Source organism: Enhydra lutris, unplaced genomic scaffold (genome assembly GCF_002288905.1).
Source record: "Enhydra lutris kenyoni isolate GAN:26980312 unplaced genomic scaffold, ASM228890v2 scaffoldscaffold8, whole genome shotgun sequence".
Taxonomy (NCBI): Eukaryota; Metazoa; Chordata; class Mammalia; order Carnivora; family Mustelidae; genus Enhydra; species Enhydra lutris.
Genome location: NW_019154092.1, coordinates 440,626 through 458,985, shown reverse-complemented (window position 1 = coordinate 458,985; position 18,360 = coordinate 440,626). Strand labels below are relative to the sequence as shown.

Genomic DNA, 18,360 nt, shown 5'->3' with positions numbered 1-18,360 from the left:
AGGCCGTGGAGATATGCTGGTCTTGTAGCTGTGGTTAAGCCCTCAGGATGGCCAGGCTGAGAAAGACGGACACAGCGTTGTCCACGCACAGGGACAGCAGCTCCTGCCACTCTCTCCCCTCCATCTGTCACAGCCACAGGGGGCTTCCTCTCCTCTGCACCATCCACACTCCCACTCCATGCTTTCCTATCACACTCTGTTCTCGTGGCCCCAGGCCTCCCCAGTGTAGGCCCTGGCTACCCTTGCTCTCTGACCCCTGGTCAGGTGTCCACTCAGATCAGCATCTGACCCCCCTTTTCTCCCTGGCTTATCTCAGCTCTAGGGCTCCCCGGGTGGCATGTGTGGGACAGTCTGGGAGGGTCAGTGGCTGATCCCTTACTGAGGCAGGAAGCAACCCTATAGGGTGGGGGCCTGGGTGCGGGGCTCTCAGACTCCGTTCTGCTTCAACAGGGCTGCCCACCCACTGTTTGACCAGGCCCATGGAGGACTGCCTTGGTTCTCCTTGAACTTTGCTCGACAGCCCCGGGTCCAGCTAGCCAGGAGACAGCAGTTACTTTCGGCTCTCATGCAGTGAGTCACAACAGAAATGTGGTCAATAGGCAACAGTGTGAGGAAGCTGGACACCCAGCACCCCCCACTGAGCACCGCTGGCCACAGCACCAAGATGTAGGCCCACCTCCCCCCCCGCGGCTTTGGCTGCCATTCCAGTCCCTTTTCTTTGGACCCCAGTTGGTCACTTGGCTCTACCTTAAGCTCCCACTGAGTGTAGTGCAGACTCCTGCTTCGAGAGAGAGAGAAGAGCAAGGGGCAGTCCTGGCTTATGAGAACGGAGCCCCCCTAGGGGAAGGACACATATGCCACTAGCTGTCCAGCACCACACCGTGCAAGCTGGAGGGCAGGTGGCACAGGGCAGGGGGCATGTCTGGGCTGGGCACTGATGAATGAGCTGACTTCTGCCACCAGAAGTCACCCTAGCTGAGGCTGGGGGAGCAGGTGGCTGTGGCATGCAGAGGACCCCATGTTAGGCTGTGGGCTCTGCCTGCACCCCGTCCCATTGATGGTACCTCCAGACACAACTGGAATCCGTCTACACCTCTCCCTGAAGTGCTCCCCCTTTATCTCTTGCTAGACTGTCTCCAGACTTTCTGCTCTGTGGCTCTCCCCATGACCCTACCACAACGAAGCCTACCCCTTCCAACCGCTTCTATCGTAGACGGTGATAGGGTGCTTTCCCCCAGCCCCCTGACTCATCCTTCCCCTCCCTGCCTGAGGGCCTCCGCTATGGCTGTGCTGTTCCTTCCCTGGGGTTCTCACAGAGAGGGTCACTCTCCAATGCCCTCCCTGACCCCCCCACCTGAAGCATTCCCTAGTCATGACCTTAACTGTTAATTTGTGACACAGCTTCAAGCGCCATTGGACCTTGTTGTCATTACTGCTCATCATCTGCTGTGAGCACAGTGCCCTGTCTGTCAGGGGCACTGGTCTCTCCAGCACCCGGCCAGGGCGGTCTGCCGAACGCGGGGTGACGGCAGCAGGGCCAGATGGCGCACGCTGTTGGCGATCAATCGGTGTGACAGCCATGAATGAGGGGCTCAGGTGGGGTGGGAGGAGCTACTGGTGCCAAGGGCCCTGCCCTGCCCTCCTGCACAGGTGCACGGCCCTGGGCCTGGCCCACAGATGGCCTCACCCTGTTCCCAGCCTCCTCCCCAGCCCAGGACGCTGATGGCAGGGGCCACTAAGGATAGCAGGGCCAGGCTTCCCTCCCCAAGACAGGCCTTGCGTGGCCCTGGTCTTTTACTGACAGCTGGCCTGTGTTCTTTCTCACTTGAGCTCCATTGTTCAGTGGATCAATCCAGCAAAACGGGCTGAAAAGGCATTTGATAAGCAGGAGCTCTTCTGGCTCTCAAACGATCAGCAACTACCTGATCCTGTGTTTGGGTGGATGCAGTCTCAGGTTTTATTTTCCCATTTCCGCCCCCCATGGCCAGCCCCTGGGGGTTTTGCGTAGAGGCCCCAGACCCCAACTCTGCAGGCCGGGGGGGGGCCTGCCTGGCTCCTGCTCCTACCTCCTCTCCCCCCACCAGCCTGTGCTGCCACCTGAGGCTGCAGGACTCCCTGGCTAGAGTGGAGATTAGCATGTGGCACACAAAGATTAGCAACTCAGGGTGGCACACCTCATGCCCTTGGACAGTCCCAGGTTTTCACGGGGCCCTTGACCTTCCCACCACCTTCTCTCCTCCTTTCCCAGGTCCCTCCTGCCCAGGCTCCTGCTTGCTGCACGCCTACGCAGGAAGGGAAGGGGACGGGAGGGTCAGGCGTGGCCCATTTTAAAGTGCTCAGCCTTGTAGGCCTCGGGCCAGCAACAGATGGGGCATCTCTGCAGTGGGGTATGCTCCAACCAGTGCAGAAGTCAGAGTCACTGCCTGCCTGTCCCCTGGTCCCCCAATCCAGTGACAGTTGCCACGTTCATAGTAACAGCACCGGCTAGGCCAGTCATTTCAACAGCAAAGGCTATTTAAACAAGATAACAGGCTGTTGGTAAAGCTGAAACTCAGGTCCTAATAGCCTAAACCCCTCTGAACCTGCCAGAGACAGGGGAGAGCTACTTCCTGCCTCGGCCAGTTTAGCTTTGGACCTACCTGCCTCTGATGCCTTCCACCAGCTTGGCACCCACCTTCCGTGGGCCATTCTGTTTGCTGGTCCCTGGCTTCCCCATGTGTACATGGAGGGTGACTAGGGGGACCCAAAATAATAGCAAGGGTGGCAGCATCTCAGACCCCCTCTACCCCCCATGGCAGGGTAGAGCCAAGGGTCCTCCTTAGAAGGTGACAGAGGAACAGGCTGGGCCACCTGGGGAACTTGTTCTTAGAACCTGAATTCCCTCATCTGTGTAGTGGGCGGCACACCCTGTGACGATGGGGGGATTAGAGGTTTACACGCGGGGCCCCATGATGGCGTCTGGGGGTCTAGTCTCTGTCCTCTGCCCTCCCTTGTCTTCCCAACCTGGATGCCAACCCCTGGAGAGGAAGGGCTGAGGCCTGGTTACCACCGACTCTCCCACGGTACCTGGCACAGGGCTGAGAGCCAGGGCACCTCAATACAAGTGTGGTCACTCCAGTTCAGCTTCCACTTGTGGCCAGCCACGGCCCACACAGCCATCCGAGCTCTGAGCTGATGCTGTGCCCCAGCCCTATGGACTGCCTGGACTCCTCAGGAGCTGTGCAAGGGACAAGGGGCCTGGACCTGGGCAGCCCAGGCCACACAACACCCCTGGGGTCCCAGCGGACTAAGCTCTCCCCCCAGGAGTCTGAGTCGGCCAACTAGGACACCAGCACCCCAAATACACACCTCGCTTGGTTTTGCTTTCTGGTTTTACTGCACCTCAGAATCAATGATGTATAGGATTTTAGAGATGGAAAGGACTATCCCACTCCCACAAGCATCCGCACAGCCCTGGGGAGGCAGAGCCCTGGGGTTAGTGCCACATGGGTGGGGAGCATCCTGTCACTTGAGAAGGTAGCTTAGGTACTTGGGGCAGCAAATTCTCAGGACAACATGGAAGCATCTGCTCTGAAAGGCCCTGGAGCTCCCATATTCTGCTCCCCCAATTCATGTCCAGGCCCAGAGAGGGCAGGTGCCCCTGGGCCACCCAGCAGGCCACTGGCAGTGTTGGATGGAGTCTAGGCTGTGGCCCCGCCTGCCCTCACCTTAACCCCCACCCACAATCCACCCACCACCTTAGGGAGGAACGCTTCTCTCAGAGCCTCAATCAGTTTCTGCTTCGGCTGAAATGAGAACTGTTTCCTATTTGTTTTTATGTTAAAACTTGCCAGCTTGATCCAAGTCCCCCTGCTGTCAGTCACTGACGGGAAATTAGCAAACAGCAGGACACAGGTGCGTGCAGACTGGAAGCTGGCAACACAGATTACAGGCCTGGCCTGGGGCTTGCGGACCATCATTGTCACCGAGGGAGGAAATGGCGGTGCAAAAAACTCTCCATATTTTCAGCTCCGGGGGACCGCCCCCCTCAAGAACCCACTAGCCTGACCCTGTTCAGCAAGGAGCATGCTTCTGTACTCCTGGGCACAGCCCTGGGTAACACCTCCAGGAGCAAAGGCTGCTGAAAGCGGTGGCAGCCAGTTCTTGCAGGGACATGGGAAGCTGGGGACAGGGAGGGCAGAGCTATCTTAATGACGAACCTCTGTCTATGGGCCGTTAGTGCCCTGACCTTCGCTTTTCCATCTGCAGGGGGCGAAGGAGGCTAGTGCAATCTTCTGGGGTGTCATCTCCAGTGAGAATCTGATCAGTGGCAGAACCTCTCCCAAGGACTGCCATGTGCATATTGGTGCAGCCACACAATCAGGACATGATTTAGGGAATTCTGCAGGCCGTGGGACGCCCCACGGATCCCAGGCACTGCCACGACAGGGACCTCCAGCCTGGGAGTGGCTGTTGCTGGCCCAGTGCCAATCATTGCATTTGCCCAAGGCGGTGGCTGCTGGCTTTATCCTGCCCAGGATGCTGGTACTGTTATCGACACACCCCATACCTTGCTAGGTTCTCAGCAGCAGACAGTGCTTTCCTGGTGCTCGCTCTGGCCAGCTCTGTCCCAGCCTCTCAGCCTGTTCACAGGCAAGGCTGGGAGGTGAGACAAAGTGGGAAGGGCCCTATTTCTGGCCTCAAGCCCTTGTCTTCACTTGGGAGAAAGCCTCGGGCTTCAGGATGTGCGGCTCAGGAGTCACTGCCTCCTGCGTGGGCCCCCAAACACCTTGACCACCTCTTCCTGTCCCCACCTGCTTCTCTAGGGTTGTGCCAGTGCATCATCCCAGATAGGCAGTGTTGGGGGAGAGCATGGGATGGTTCAGGGTGATGCCCAGGCTGGGCCACAAGTGGGCAGGACACTCTGGGTTGTGGGACTACAGAGCCCCAACAGCTATGCCTGCAGACAGAGTGCTAGGTGGGAGCAGGAACAAGATTTGGGGGGAGGGTGTGCCAGAGGCCAGCTGATCAGTCATGGCCTCACTGCCTACAGGCTGGACTCACACAGTGGGACAGCCCCGAGGATCACCAGGCCTCCAACCTCCACAGGTTCCTTGCTGGCCAGAAGAGACCTCCTGCCCTCCCCACACCACTGTAGCTGGGGGACTGGAAAGCCTCCTGGGAGGAACAGGTCCTGGCCCAGGCCTGGCAGTGCCACAGTGCCTTTGTTCTGAGAGCCCCAAGCCAGGTCCCGTGGTCAGCTGGGCTACAAAAAACCAGTGTGTCTGAGTGTCAGAGCAGACCGTGAGAGCCCTGTCTAGCACTGCCTGTGCTCCGTGATGTCACATCATAGCCTGCGGGGCACTTATAGCCTGGCCCTGCGAGGCATGTGTGGGACTGGGGCGGGGGGTGCAGTAGGCAGTATGGCTATCAATAGGTTCCCTGGGGAACAGATCACCCTGGGGAATCAGTCTCAGCTTAGGCCAGGCATGGCCCCAGCCTGCTCTGTGGTAGGCTGACCTTGGCCTTGGGGGACCTTAGCTCAGCCCACATGCTAGTCCAGGGGGAGCTCATGGCTATCTCCTGTGAGAGGAAAATGAAATGGTAGGAGGGTACCACACTCCTCTTAGGCTTGTGCTGACTCCCGTACCACCTTCCCTGTCACCCACACCAGGCAGGGTCACAGGGGAGGCCATGGGGTCTGGGAGAGGTTCCCTGTCCTGCTGATCCGCCCTGGGTCTAAACTCCCAACACCTGTATTCTCTTCCATCAGAGCACTAGCCCCACAGTTCCAGGCCCTGTGGGCACCAAGCACAGGCATAGGTAAAGGCAGAGATCATCAAAACCATGTCTTGTCCTTGAGCTGAGGGACTGCCCTACTTTACAGATGAGGAAGCCAAGACTGGATCCGATCGTCCATGCGGAGGCTGCACAGGACCAGGGGTCCCATGTGGCCAGATACTTCTCCCTCTCGTCACCTGGGGTCCTGTCCTTGGGCAGTCAAGGCTGAAAGAGGAGGCACAGGGGGTGTACCGGGGAGCACGATGGATACTGAATAAAGAGCATTGGAGTAGAAGTCTCCCCTTAGTGCCTTTCCTGCTGGTCCAGGGGTGGGAAGCCATCCAAGACTAAAGGATGCCTTGGTCAGCCCAGGGCCTTTGGCTGACTGTGATTTTATTAACGAAATTAGAGAAAGTGCATGAGCCAGGTGAGATGCCTCACCTGTGGGTGAGGAAGGCAGGATTGGGGGAGCTGTAGCCTTGGCTCCCAGGCCAGCCAGAGCTTGATTTCAGGGCCTGAGGACACGTGTCCAGTTGGGAGCCATGCACAGGGAGTAGGGGTGCGTTTCGCTCTGCTCTGTCCTCAGTGTCCCCCCTCAGATGCCCATAGCCTGCCCCTCCCCCAGTTGATGGTTACTCTAATCTTCCCAGAAACACTAGACCATCAGAGCCGGTGGGGCCTCGGGCACCCTATTGATGGGCAAAGAGGAGTGCCACCTGGAACTGGTTAGCACAGGCCCATTTCTGGTGTTATTCAGGGCAGTTGTGGGACTCCCCTGGATGGCAGACCTCCAATGTCCCCATCTATGCCAGTTAATGAAGGTCCCCAAGTCAGCCTGGCCCCCCACTGCTCTTAGTCTCCTCCCTGCACTCTGTTCTTGGTAAGTGGACAAGCTGTTTTTCAGTTCTCGGATTATAGAAATCCCTTAAAACAATAATATCCTGTATCTTAAAACCCAGGCCTGTTTTGATGTGTGTGTAAAGAACTAAAGTGCAGGGGAAATTAACTACCCCACTGGCTGGGTGGCCGGGTGGGATGGAGGCTGGCAAGTTCCACTGTGCAGCTCCCAGTGAGCACAGAATGGAGATGTTCTGCGTCAGTGGAAGGGGCACCCTCTAGAGCAGATCAGGTGGCGGGGGGGGGGTACACAGATGGCAGGAGACACAGGTGCCCCAGCGAACCCCAGTTCTGCTGTCCCCAGGTGTGCAGGCACCAATGTCCACCATAGCCTGACGAGGATAGGATGCAGCTCCTGGAACCCTGCCCCTTCGGCAGGGCAGCTGGGGCCTAGCTTTCCACACCCCGCCCCCCCGAGAGCCCCTTGGTCCTGCCTTTGCTGGTTGCTCCAGCGCCCAGAGCCAGGCTGGATTCTGCAAGGTCCACAATGAGCACAGATCATTACTCCCACCTACATCCTAATCCACTCAGGCCCCTGATGCCTGGGCACCCCCCTTCTCTCCTGCAGTTGGTCTCCGGGGCAGAGCATGCCCTCCCAGACAGCTGCTTCACAGGGGTGCCTTGAAGCCGGCCACAGAGAGCACGGGGCCAGTGGGTGCTGGCAGAGCCACCCCAGCCCTTTGGGGCTATGTGAGGCCTATCTCATCTGACCATATGGGAGGAGGAGACAATCATTTCTGTGCCTAGATGGTGAGCTCGCTGCACACAGGAGGTGTGTGAGAAATGCTTCCTGAATGAGTACCCTAAGGGCCTGTCCTCTCAGGTGGAGAAGAACACAGGACGGGCCCGAGCTTGAGCAGATGGTCTCATGTTAGTCTGCTAACGTGCTGACAGAGAGAAAGCAAAACTACCCAGCTCTGAGTCTGCTTCCCTGTGTAGAAAGGCTTCTTGTAAATCTGCTTGGGGAGAGTGGGAGGGGGACCCAGGATGAGCGTGGAGCCACTCTGGCCAATCACTGTTCTCTAATGGGATGAATGTGAACAGAAAATCACACCTGCGGTCACAGGGCCAGAGCAGGGAACTGCTGAGTCTGAGAAAGAGGGACACTGCCCAGCTCTCCAGAAAGTTGCAGGCAGCGAATGCTGTAACTCACCTCTCAGTGAGCCTGCCCCGGCACAGGCCCTCCTGGCTAGGGTTTGGGGTCACTGGCTGCAGTAGGGTGCCGAATGTTTAACAGCCAGCCAGGAGGGGGCTGATTTGTAGCATTTGCCAATTTCTGTCATGTGAATACTCTCTCCTGGATGAGTTTAAGCCACCAACACGATGGCAACCAGCTCACAGAGTTTCTAAAACTCGAAAACCTGGCACTTGGGAGCTGGTACCGGCCAGCTCCAGCCCTCCAGCCAGCTGGCGGCTGGTGTGCAGACAGGGAGGCTCTGCCGCTGCTAACCTGGCCTTCGGCAACCCCGTAGGCAGGTGGGGGGCCGGCTCTGTCAGCACAGTGCAGAGAGCACCTGCCTGCTCCCCTCCCCCCAGGCTTGTCAGCGCTAGGGCAAGAGGCCGACCCCAGCTTGTCTCTGAGGGAGGCCCACACTGGAGCCCGAGCTGGTTGACTTCCTGTTTGGGGAGGGCCACCACGCTCAGAGATCTGAGGAACACTGTGGACATCCCCATGCAGATTCTGCCAAAGCGCGTGGCAAAGTCTGTTGTGGGGGAAGAGGCGAGCGACGGGGATGATGTCCCAGCTGTGCTTAGTGACAGCCTGTGCCTGGGGGGGGAAGGGAACTCTAGTGATACAGCAGGAGGTGACTACCATGGAAGGATGGCTGAGATGCTCCAGGCAGTGCTGGGTCCACAGGATGAGGAGGTAGGGCTAAACGGAAAGGCAGTATTAAGGATCCTGAAGCTCCCCTATGCAGTGTGGAGCAGGAATGGAAGGGCTGGTCACACTGAGCAGCAGGTGGGCCTGAGCCCAGAGCATGGCCTCATCCTTCTGTTTGGCAGATATCTGATGGAGGATTTGCTCAGGGCAAGGAGTTAAGCATAGAGGTAGACAGGACATGGGAGCCCTTGGAAGCTTCCAGTGCAACAGGGAAGGCGGAACAGAGGAAACTGCTATTGACAATGGCCTCAGTGGCCTCACGTCTCCCTGGGAAGAGAGGGAAGAAGGTCTCAGCCAGAGGAACTGAACTATCAGTTGGCAAGTGCTAGGGGTCACATTTAGGCATCAGGCTGTGCTGTGGGGGAGTGACGGCTGATGGCCACTGCCTTCTCCGCCCTGTCTCCACTCTGCCCTTGCTTATCGCAGGCTGGAGCCAACACCCCATGGGAACTCACACCAAGCCCAGGGCCCTGGGGGAGCGAGTACCCATTGCCACTGGCCACTCACTGAGTCGGGGCAATGGGCTCACAGCGAGGGTCCGTTGAGGTGAGAACCAAGTGGCCTTCGCTCTGTTAGTGCTAGGAGAAGGGCTGGGCCACAGAGCAAAGGACCTTGGACGGGCGCAGGGCCTGAGGAGCCCACATGGAGTTGGGGGGCGGGGACTGTTCACAAGTACCGACAGCACCTCTGAGCTGACAGCAACCCGTTTGTGAATACATGTGTGCCCGTCCCCCTTGCAGCCAACCACAGAGAGAAAGAGTTGGTCTACGCTGTAAAGGGGATGCCGCTAGGGAAAGTATGTGGCCAGCCGAGCCCCGTGCCCGCCTGTACCTGCACCGTCATGGCCTGACCCTCTTAATGCCTTTGCCTCAGCAGAGCAGCTCAGAACTGTGCCTGGGACTGTCCATTCCAAGGAACCCTGGCCCCTCTGCCAGCCAGGGCCTGCCTCCTGGGTCTGGAGGTTCCTGATATCCCAGGATCATCTGCGATTTGCAGAGGTTGCAACAAACTGGATGTGGCCCTGGCACACCATGAGATCGGAAGGAGAGACTCAGGGAGACCCGTGCTGTGGTGGGGGGTATGTGGGGGGAAAGCTGGCAGCCTCTATGTGGGTCGATGGCATGCCTTCCTGGCACAGACCCAAGTCCCCATGGCACAATTCCTGGATCTATGTCCTCGACTGGGTCAGGAGCAGGAGGCAGAGTGGGGGTGTACTCTGCTTGGACTGCCTGTGGTCCTGCCACTGATGGGGTGTGGGGGGGCAGTGCCAACCCTGACTCAAGTCCCCTGAGCCCAAGGAGGGGAAGGCAGTCCACCCCATAAGGCTCTCCCTGGAGCACCCCTGTACCTACAGGATGTGGGAGAATCCCTGAGGGAGCAGTGCCAGCTCCCCATCCCCTGAGAGCCAGATTCAGGCCTGGGACACACATGATCTCTAGGCCCCATTTTCCCCATTTGCAAAGCTGGCTGGTTAGGACACTAAAGGACAAAACTAAGCTGGGGTATCACCCACATCTGGTTGTTACCCATTCTAATCCCTCCTTTGGCCCAGCTCTGTGATCACCAGCTCTGCTAACCATAGATAAAAGCCCGTCTTACTGCAATCCACTGTATCACCTTCAACATGTCATTTCATGACACCACGCCACCACCAAGCTCCCTTTAGGGCTGAATGACAAAGCAGTGCTAGAGTACGGGGACAGTTTGTAGGACAGCCTTGAGCAGCCCCCTCCTCTGAGGCACACTGCACATGACCCCCACTTAGGGCCCGGCCCTTTCAGGGGCTTCCCAGAAGGGCTGAGTGTCCCAGCAGGTGCACAGCCAGAAGATGGCCCTGACCTCTGGCTCTTCCCCTGCCTGCATGCTTCCTGCCCAGTCCAGTTTGCTAAGCACCACTGTGTGCTAGCCCTGTGCCCACAGCACATGCCATAGAGACTAGGAGGATGATGGAGCTTTGGGCCTGGCCTCATGGGGTGAGGGGCTGGGACCTGTACTGAGGTCAGCTCCCCTGGGAGCTGAGAGTCCCAGGATGAGGAGGGGCCACTGCCCAGGGCTGAGCAGAGGTTACAATCACAGTCTGGAGTCTGGTTATGTAGCACCTGCCAGCTGCAGAACTTGACGCCCTAAGGGGCGTGTCCTTGTGTCCTACCCATAATCCCAGGGACCCTCCTCAACACATGTCAGTCAGGTATCTGTTGGATAAGCAGTGGGGACACCGTGCCTCCCCAGAGCCTTGCTGTGGCCCAGGCCACACCTTGCTGTGGCCACAGTTGATCCTGCATGAAAGCAAAGCAGGGGACACCCCTGGGAACTGCCAGGTTCTGAAGGAGGGGGCAGGTGTCCCAGGACAGCATAAAGTTTGTAGAAATGATACCACAACCGTGCAGCGTGTTTGCCACCCCCCCCCAAACCTAGCTCCTTGTGCCGTCGGGAAAGTTGGGTTCACCTCAGTGTCTGGCCTCTAGTCCAGGCCTTGCATCTGCAGAGCAGGTACACAGCAGGTGCACAACAGGCCCCTTACAGGGCCGGGAACGCCAACAGCTCCACCAGAAAATGGGCAACTAGTGAGCTCCCTGTGGGTTTTCATGTGAGAACACTTTGATACTTTATACTTGGACCTTTTCATCTATCTTTTCTGAAGAATCTTCTACCTTTAAGCAGCTGCAGAGTCCACTAGCAGATCTGCAGGGATAGAGGTTGGGGGGCAGGTGCCCACCCTCCTGTGCCTTCCAGGGGTTCACAGCAGGGTGCTGGGGCCCCACCTGGTGGGGTACTAAAGGGGCGGGGGCAGGGCCTGGGGCACACAGACTCTTGGGGCTGTCACAGTGGGATGGGTGGCTAGCCAGTATGCCTCTGTGCCTGAGTGGGGCAGTGGCTGAGTCTCTGAGTTTAAAGCCCTACCTCTCTTTACTCCTGGAAGAGGCCATGGGACAGGCCCAGAAGGCAGGCAGAGCTGCCAGGAAATGGCATTGCCACAAAAGGTGGGCCAGAGGCAGGGAGCCCTGGCTTGGCCCCAGGCAGCAGGTGTGGCTAAGGGAGGGACCATGACTGTCCTAAGCCTGGGCACCCCCACCTGTCCCCCGACCCGTGACCAGGACAACAGGCACAGCTGCCGCCGCCCCACAGGATCAGTCAGGTGACCCCTGGGCTGTGGTCTAGCCTCCTGTGCTCTCTGAGGGGGCCCCATGGGGGATAGTAGGGGCCCACCACAGACTCTGGAGCCCCTAGGTGCCTGCCAGGGCTGTATGCGGCGATGGGGCCCCAGGCAGGCCCAGGACCCATTAAATCCTTCCAGGATCAGGGCGGGGAATCATTATGAAAGCTGGGCATGGCTCCTTGCATCTGCTCGTTGCCGTGGTCCATGGACAGCCCAGTATCTGCCTCCCATGCCCAGGTGCTGTCCTGTGCTTGCTGCAGCCCTCCACAGCCCTCCACGCCCAGGAGCCTAGAGATCCTGACGTTACCCCTGGCAACGTGCTGACGCAGATGCCAGCGGGTGGGGGTGGGGGGAGGTGGTGGTGGTGGCTGTGGCTCGTTTGCCAGGCATGGGGGCGGGGGGCTCTGCCAGCCCGCTGTCAGAGAGAAGATGAGGACTCAAGAGCCGAGAGGGAGAGAAGACCTCTGAGGAGCCACGTCCAGAGCGTAGCACCAGGCCCCCAGGTTCCCTTAGCTTCTGCAAAAAACAGCATGGCTGGTTCTTGGCTACCTTGCCTTTGCTGGGGCCCAGGGACACTTGTGGGCCCTTGCAAAGAAGGCATGGGGGGCAGCCCCGTCCTGTTACCGATGGCTGCATTCGCCTTGGCTGGCAGGAGGAGGGCAGGGACACAGAGAGGCGGGTCGGTGGTGGTGATAGGAGCTGCCTGCAGGCGCCGGCAGAGGCAGGCTCTGCTCTCCGCCTGGCCCGGCTCTCCCCCGGGCGGCCAGCCCACCGTGGCGGCCAGCCGGCTGGAGGAACCACAGGGGCTATTGTCTTTCCTCGGCAGCCTGTTTGTTTTCCATCCTGAGATAGTGCTGGTAGAGCATGAAAGGTCACAACTATTTGGAATCCAGTGAATTTCCAGCCTCGCTTGAGTTTCTCATGAAGAATTTCCTTTTCTGGGGAACAAGAACCTCCCCAGGCCTGCGGAGACAAGGGTGGTGGCAGTGGTGGGGTACAGGCCTGGCTGCTAGCCCCTCCCTTTAGAAAATTCCCTGAGCAGCTCCAGAGCCTGGCTACCTATAGGGGGCAAATATAGGTCTTCCAGAAACCACGCCCCCAGCCAGGCCAGGGGTTGCCATCCCTGCCCAGGGCTGCTAGCCTTGTGCCCCTCAGGCACAGGGCCGGGAGTAGGCTAGAGATGTGAGGGCCTGCGTGGGGCTGCCTGTCCAGCCGTCTGTCCACCCGCCTATCTGTGCGGCCATTCACCAGCACATGAGTGGGGACCCATACGTAATGACAGGCTGCAATGGAGGGGCGTGCTGGCGCTGGGTCAGGGAAGGCCTTTCAAAGAGGTGACTCCTGAGATGAGACCTGAAGGACTGAGACAGGCAGAGGCAGGGTGGTCACACTCTTAAGGCTGGACACAGTAGAGCATGTGAGTGAAGCAAGCCCACGGAGGCCAAAGCAGAAAGGAGAGAGACAGTGAAGAGGTAGGGGATTGGCCAGGCAGAGCCCGTCAGGCCTCAGGCAGGAGAAGGCCTGGCTTTGGGCCCATCTTGGAGGACACTTGGGCCGCTTCCTAGTTGACAGGCTCAGGGAGCAGAGATGATAGCCAAATCCCTTCATGAGACCCGGGACCAGCTTAGGGCCCAGGCATCCCGCCTCCCACGTCCTGCCACACCTGTGGGCACAGGCTTGGCCAACAGAGCCTGCCAACAGACAGTGTGGGAGCCTGGCCCAGTGCTGAAGGAACCTGCCATGCTTGTGCTGAAGATGACAGATGAAGCAGCCTTGAGATCTAGGCCCCGGGAAGACACCAGAGCACAGGCTGTCACCAGCCTCAGGACACAGCAGAAACAGGCAGAAGCCCAGAGAGCTGACCACGGGAGCACCGTGTGGCTGGCAGACCTGCCAGCCAGACCTGTTCTGGGGCCTCACCTGGGCACCTGACCCTGGTCTTGCATCCTGGCCAGGTCAGCCCCAAGCCGTCCGCCCAGAGCAATGCCTCATCGAAGAGCCCGACTTCGCCTGTCGTCTGGGATGCTTCCTATGTCCAGAACCACACATGGCACTGAAGTGAGCATAGGCAGAAGAATAAGAGGAGCTAGAACCCCTAGAAACTGCATAGTGCTAGGGGCAAGACCGCCCTGCCCACAGGGAGCTGCAGGCTTGCCCTGCCCCATGGATGCAGTGTCCTCAGCCCAGACCCCTTACACTGTCACTGCCTGGCACAGCTCTGGAGAGAACCCTGGATGCACACAGGGCAGATGAGGGGAGCCCTGCTTCCTATCTCCATGACTACTTGAAGCTGTTTATTTCCCCTCCTTCAAGAGGCTGGACTTCCTTGGAAACCTGACGAAAGCCAAAGACCCTCTCTCCGTCCAGAAAAGCGCTCAGACACCCAGCACAGTGGCCACAGCCTGCAGCCACCCACAGGCTTTCTTGGGGCTGCAGGCTCAAGTAAGACTCCTGGCTGAACCCAAAGAATATAGCCACCACCTGCCTTAGAAAAGACTGAGTGAAGGACCAAGCCCCTTCCTTGCCATCACCCGGTCCCTTGAACCCTGGAGGCTGACCCTGCCCCCCATTTCCCAGCATGGTGGGTCCCCCACCATGACCATCATCACCCCAACCCCTGCTAGCCCACCGCCTCCCCAAGCTGCTGGCACCCACAGTCCTACACCACTTACAGCTGCTTGCAGACCCCTGTTTGCCCCCACGCCCCTCACCCCCAGGATCAAAGGCCTCTTAAGGGCAGATTCCAGGTCTCTGCTCAGTGTTCCTGCCTGGCACAAAGCTTCCTCCACAGGGCAGCCTGGGTGGGGCAGCTCAGGCCTCCCCCATGCTATCCAGCTGCTCAGCCCCTACCACCACTCCTGGGCATCCAAGGACACTATGGTGCCTTGTGACCTGGGCCTTCTGGTTGAGGGCTGAGCTTGTATCGTGTGGCCACCTCCTCCTTGCCAGCGGTCTAGCTTCCTTCCCTGCCCAGCAGCTCCCCCTTGAGCCCCCACTGGCTCAGCACCAACCCTCGTTGCTCCTTGGCCCCTCCTTGCACTGCCCCCACTCTCTGGGGCATCCACCTACCACCTGCCTTTGACCTCCTCCTCCACACAGTAGTCCTTAGCCAGGGCTGAGGGCCTGACAGACTCCCCACACCCACCCAACCCCTGGGGATTAAACCTCAGAAACAGTTCTGAACCCTGTCACCACCAGACTCCCAGGATCCAGTTGGGGTTGTGGGGCTGTGGATGCAGTTCCCAGGACCCAGCACAGTGCCTGGGATTGGTAGAATTTCTGTGCATTTAGTGAACTGCTACACGGACCAACACCTGAATGCCTGGCCTGGGCCCTGTTCCCACTCCTGTCTGGCAGAGCTGTCAACCTCCCTCCCAGCCTCCGGGGTTATTCCCCCAATGCACCTGACTGCCCCCCAACCTCATGGGAACAAAGCTCCTCACAGGGCCCAGCTTCCCCTTTCTCCTCCTTGGTGAGCCTTCCTTGACACCCAGGTGTCCAAGAGCCCCTCCTCTGGGCTCCAAGCAACTTGCCCTTGCAGCTGAGGAGCGGGCCCCACTCAGCAGAGGGCGGCCCTCCATGCCCTGAGTATTTCAGGCATGGGGTATGGGCTTTTGTGGCACTGACGTCAGGCCACCTGGGCACCTTGGGGTCTCTGAGCCCCTCGTCAGCAGCTGGGTGAAGGGCACCCCTACCTGGTGGAGCCTGAGGGTATGGTGATTACTCAGAGGACATTCAGAGCGCTGAGGGCCTGCCGGGGCCCCAAGGTCAGAATGGGACCTGTCCATGCTAGGGTGGCCACTGAGAGAGCTGACAGCAGGCGCTACCCCAAGGTCCTTGAGTGCCCATGATGGCCACCACGCCCCATACCATGCTCCCTGGACAGTTCCTCACCACCACGGCTCCCCCTCTGACTGCAGCCTCTCCGGCTGTGCTGGCCCATACCCCCAAGCCCACCCACTTCCAAGGAGCCAGCAGTGGCAGCAACAAGTAGAGGAAAAGCCCGGCACACTCACCGTCTGGTTGTCCTCGTAGAGCTTCAGGTCATAGCCACTAAGCTCCACACAGAAGATGATGGCTGTGACGCCCTCGAAACAGTGGATCCATTTTTTGCGCTCCGACCTCTGCCCGCCCACATCTACCATCTTGAAGGTGAGCTCCTTGAAGGTGAATTTGTTCTCCACGATGCCCGTGGTCATGTCCCGGGAGCGCAGAATGTCCTCAACGGTGGGGATGTAGTCGGGTGCGGCGATGCGCTCCAGGTCGTTCAGGTAGTAGGCGGCGTTGTCTTCCAGGTGGTACTCGCTGGAACGGCCAAAGCAGGCCTGCGCCCCTGGGTCGGCCCACAGCCGCCGCATGACGCCCAGCAGCTCGGGGGTGATCTCGCCCTTGCTCTCGGCGGGGCCCGTGAGGGCGAAGAGCTGGACGGCGTCGTAGGCACGGTCCGGGTTGTGGAAGTCGATCTTGAGGGCAGCCAGGGCACGGATGATGCGCGTCAGCGAGTCGATGGCGTTGTAGATGATGAGGGGCTTGTACTCCTTGCAGGCCTCCAGATTGAAGCCCCCGCTGTGGATGATCTTCATCTGCTTCACGATGGTGCTCTTGCCGGAGTTGCTGGTGCCCAGCAGGAGCAGCTTGATCTCACGGCGCTGCCGCTGGCTCTCTGAGCGCAGATGGCGGTCAATTCTCCGGGACCGCCGCGCTGCCTCTTTCTCCTCTGAGCTTTGCCGACATCCCATGGTCCGGCAGCGGCGGGCCCAGATACAGAGCACGGGACGGGGTGCCTCTCCCTGTTGCCACCAAGCAGGGGACGCTGAGATGTGAGCCGGGTGTGCCCCGCAGACGGAGCCCTGCTGCCCTCGAGGCGCTCAGCGTGGGTGGGGGGGCAAGGCCATGCCACACTGCAGCCCCTGCCCCAGCACCTCTTCTCCAGCTGGCATGGTGGTCGCCTGGGGGGAGGAGGTGGCCAGGCCCTCCCTCTAGGGCCACTCCACCTGCCCAGGCCACCGTGGGACCCGATGGGCTGCAGTCATTCCCTGTCCTCCCGGCGGTGGGAAGCTGTACTCTAGCGTCTGCCTAGGCTGCTGCCGTCGGGCTGCCGGTTGCTGCGGTGGGGCTGCTAAGCGTGGCTGCAAGGCCAGCCACCAGTGCTGCGGGCGTTCCCTGCGGCCCCCCTGCCTTGGGCATCCGCCCTTTACCTGCCAACACAGAGAAGAGGGTGAGCCTCCTCCCACCACAGGCCTGGTGGTAAAGGGAGACCTCGGACCTTGTCGGGAAGCAGCCCAGAGAACAGTGAATCAAACCCCCTCCCTTCTTCAGACCTCTGCTGAGTTGTGCCCAAACCCACAGCGAAACAAATGTGCCTGGGAGCCACGCCCCGCACCAGTGTGCCTGGAGCCTGGTGCTTGAGGAAAGCGTGCCCAGAGCCATACAAGGACTTTAACCTTAGGGTTTTCAGAGTGAGGGAGTGAGCCTGGGGCCCTGCCGCTCCTCCCTGCCCACTGGACCCGGCCAACCTCACCCTCTCAGAACCTCAGTCTCTGGGTCTGGTGGTGGTTAGGATTCAATACAACGATCCTACTGTGATGTCCTCCCCCCACCTCCCTCACTCTTTCCTGTAGCTGCAGGGGCTGTACCCACATGTGCCACAGCATCAATGGGGCTTGACTCCTCCTTGGTTTATGGTGGGGTCCCATGCCAGAGTAACTGGGTAATCCCCTCAGCACCTCTCGTGGGAGCTGGGTCATTCCTGCTCTCTCTCAGGGCAGGATATTCACATGGAGAAGGCTGGCCAGGGCTGGTCTAAGCAGACAGGCAAGGAGCAGAGCAAGGCAGAGGCCCTGGGCTGGGAGCCCACAGGGTGGACAGAAGCCTTGCTCTTGGTGGGTGAGGTAGCAGTGCGGGAGGAGAGGGGAGACATGGGCAGGGTGGGCTGAGTTGGGGTAGCAGGGGTTATGGGGTGCAGGGCAGCAGCCAGGTGTGGGAGGCAAGCCAGGACAGAGTATATCTGAGGGCACTGGGAATCGCTGAGTCCAAGACAAGGCAAGGGGGCAGTCCACAGGCTCTGAGGTCCCAAGCCGTGTCTTTCATGTCCGTGCTCCCACACTGATGGTCAATAAGGAACAGCTGTGCTCACACCCTGGGCAGGGTGTCAGCACCTCAGCACCCAGCTCTCAGCTGCAAGCTCTTCCCAGGCCTCTCCCAATGACCTATGAGCCGCTGGGCCAGGGCCCTCCCCACCAGGGCAGACCCAGAGCTCAGGCTCTGCCCCCACCTGGCAGCCTGCCCCACACAACTCTTGCCTCCTTCCTGCAACCTCTGCCCTGGCCTGGCTGTCTCTGGCAGCCTCCTCATTCTGCTGTAGCCAGCCTTCACCCCTCCCCTCTCAAGCCCCTACCTGCCTCATGGCCGGCCCTGGATGGGAAGGACCCAAGGCCAACAGACCCTGAGAGCCAGGGGCCTCATCTCGTTTCCTCAACCGTCCATGCTCCCAGATGGCCTCTGTGCCTGTCAGACCCAGCAGTTCTGCTCTGAAGCAGGCCCTGAGGCCTGTTCTTTCCCTGGACCCACCTGCCTCCATGGCCAGGGGGCCGGCCAGCACCTCTCATGCTACCTTTCCCCCTCAGTTGAACCTTCATGTGCACCCAGTGCTTCCAGGATGATA

At 59.5% G+C, this 18,360-nt stretch overlaps 2 protein-coding genes across 2 annotated transcripts in view; one reads left to right on the top strand and one right to left on the bottom strand.

Moving 5' to 3' along the window:
* Window positions 1-16,936, bottom strand: part of LOC111142487 (guanine nucleotide-binding protein G(z) subunit alpha) — a 29,557-nt gene extending 12,621 nt beyond the window's left edge. The window contains exon 1 of the mRNA XM_022495690.1: window positions 15,713-16,936. Coding sequence (XP_022351398.1) covers window positions 15,713-16,435 — 723 coding nt within the window. The 5' untranslated portion in view covers window positions 16,436-16,936. The remainder of the gene's footprint in view (window positions 1-15,712) is intronic.
* LOC111142488 (radial spoke head 14 homolog) overlaps window positions 1-18,360 on the top strand; it is a 109,384-nt gene that overhangs the window by 25,457 nt on the left and 65,567 nt on the right. The window lies entirely within an intron of this gene.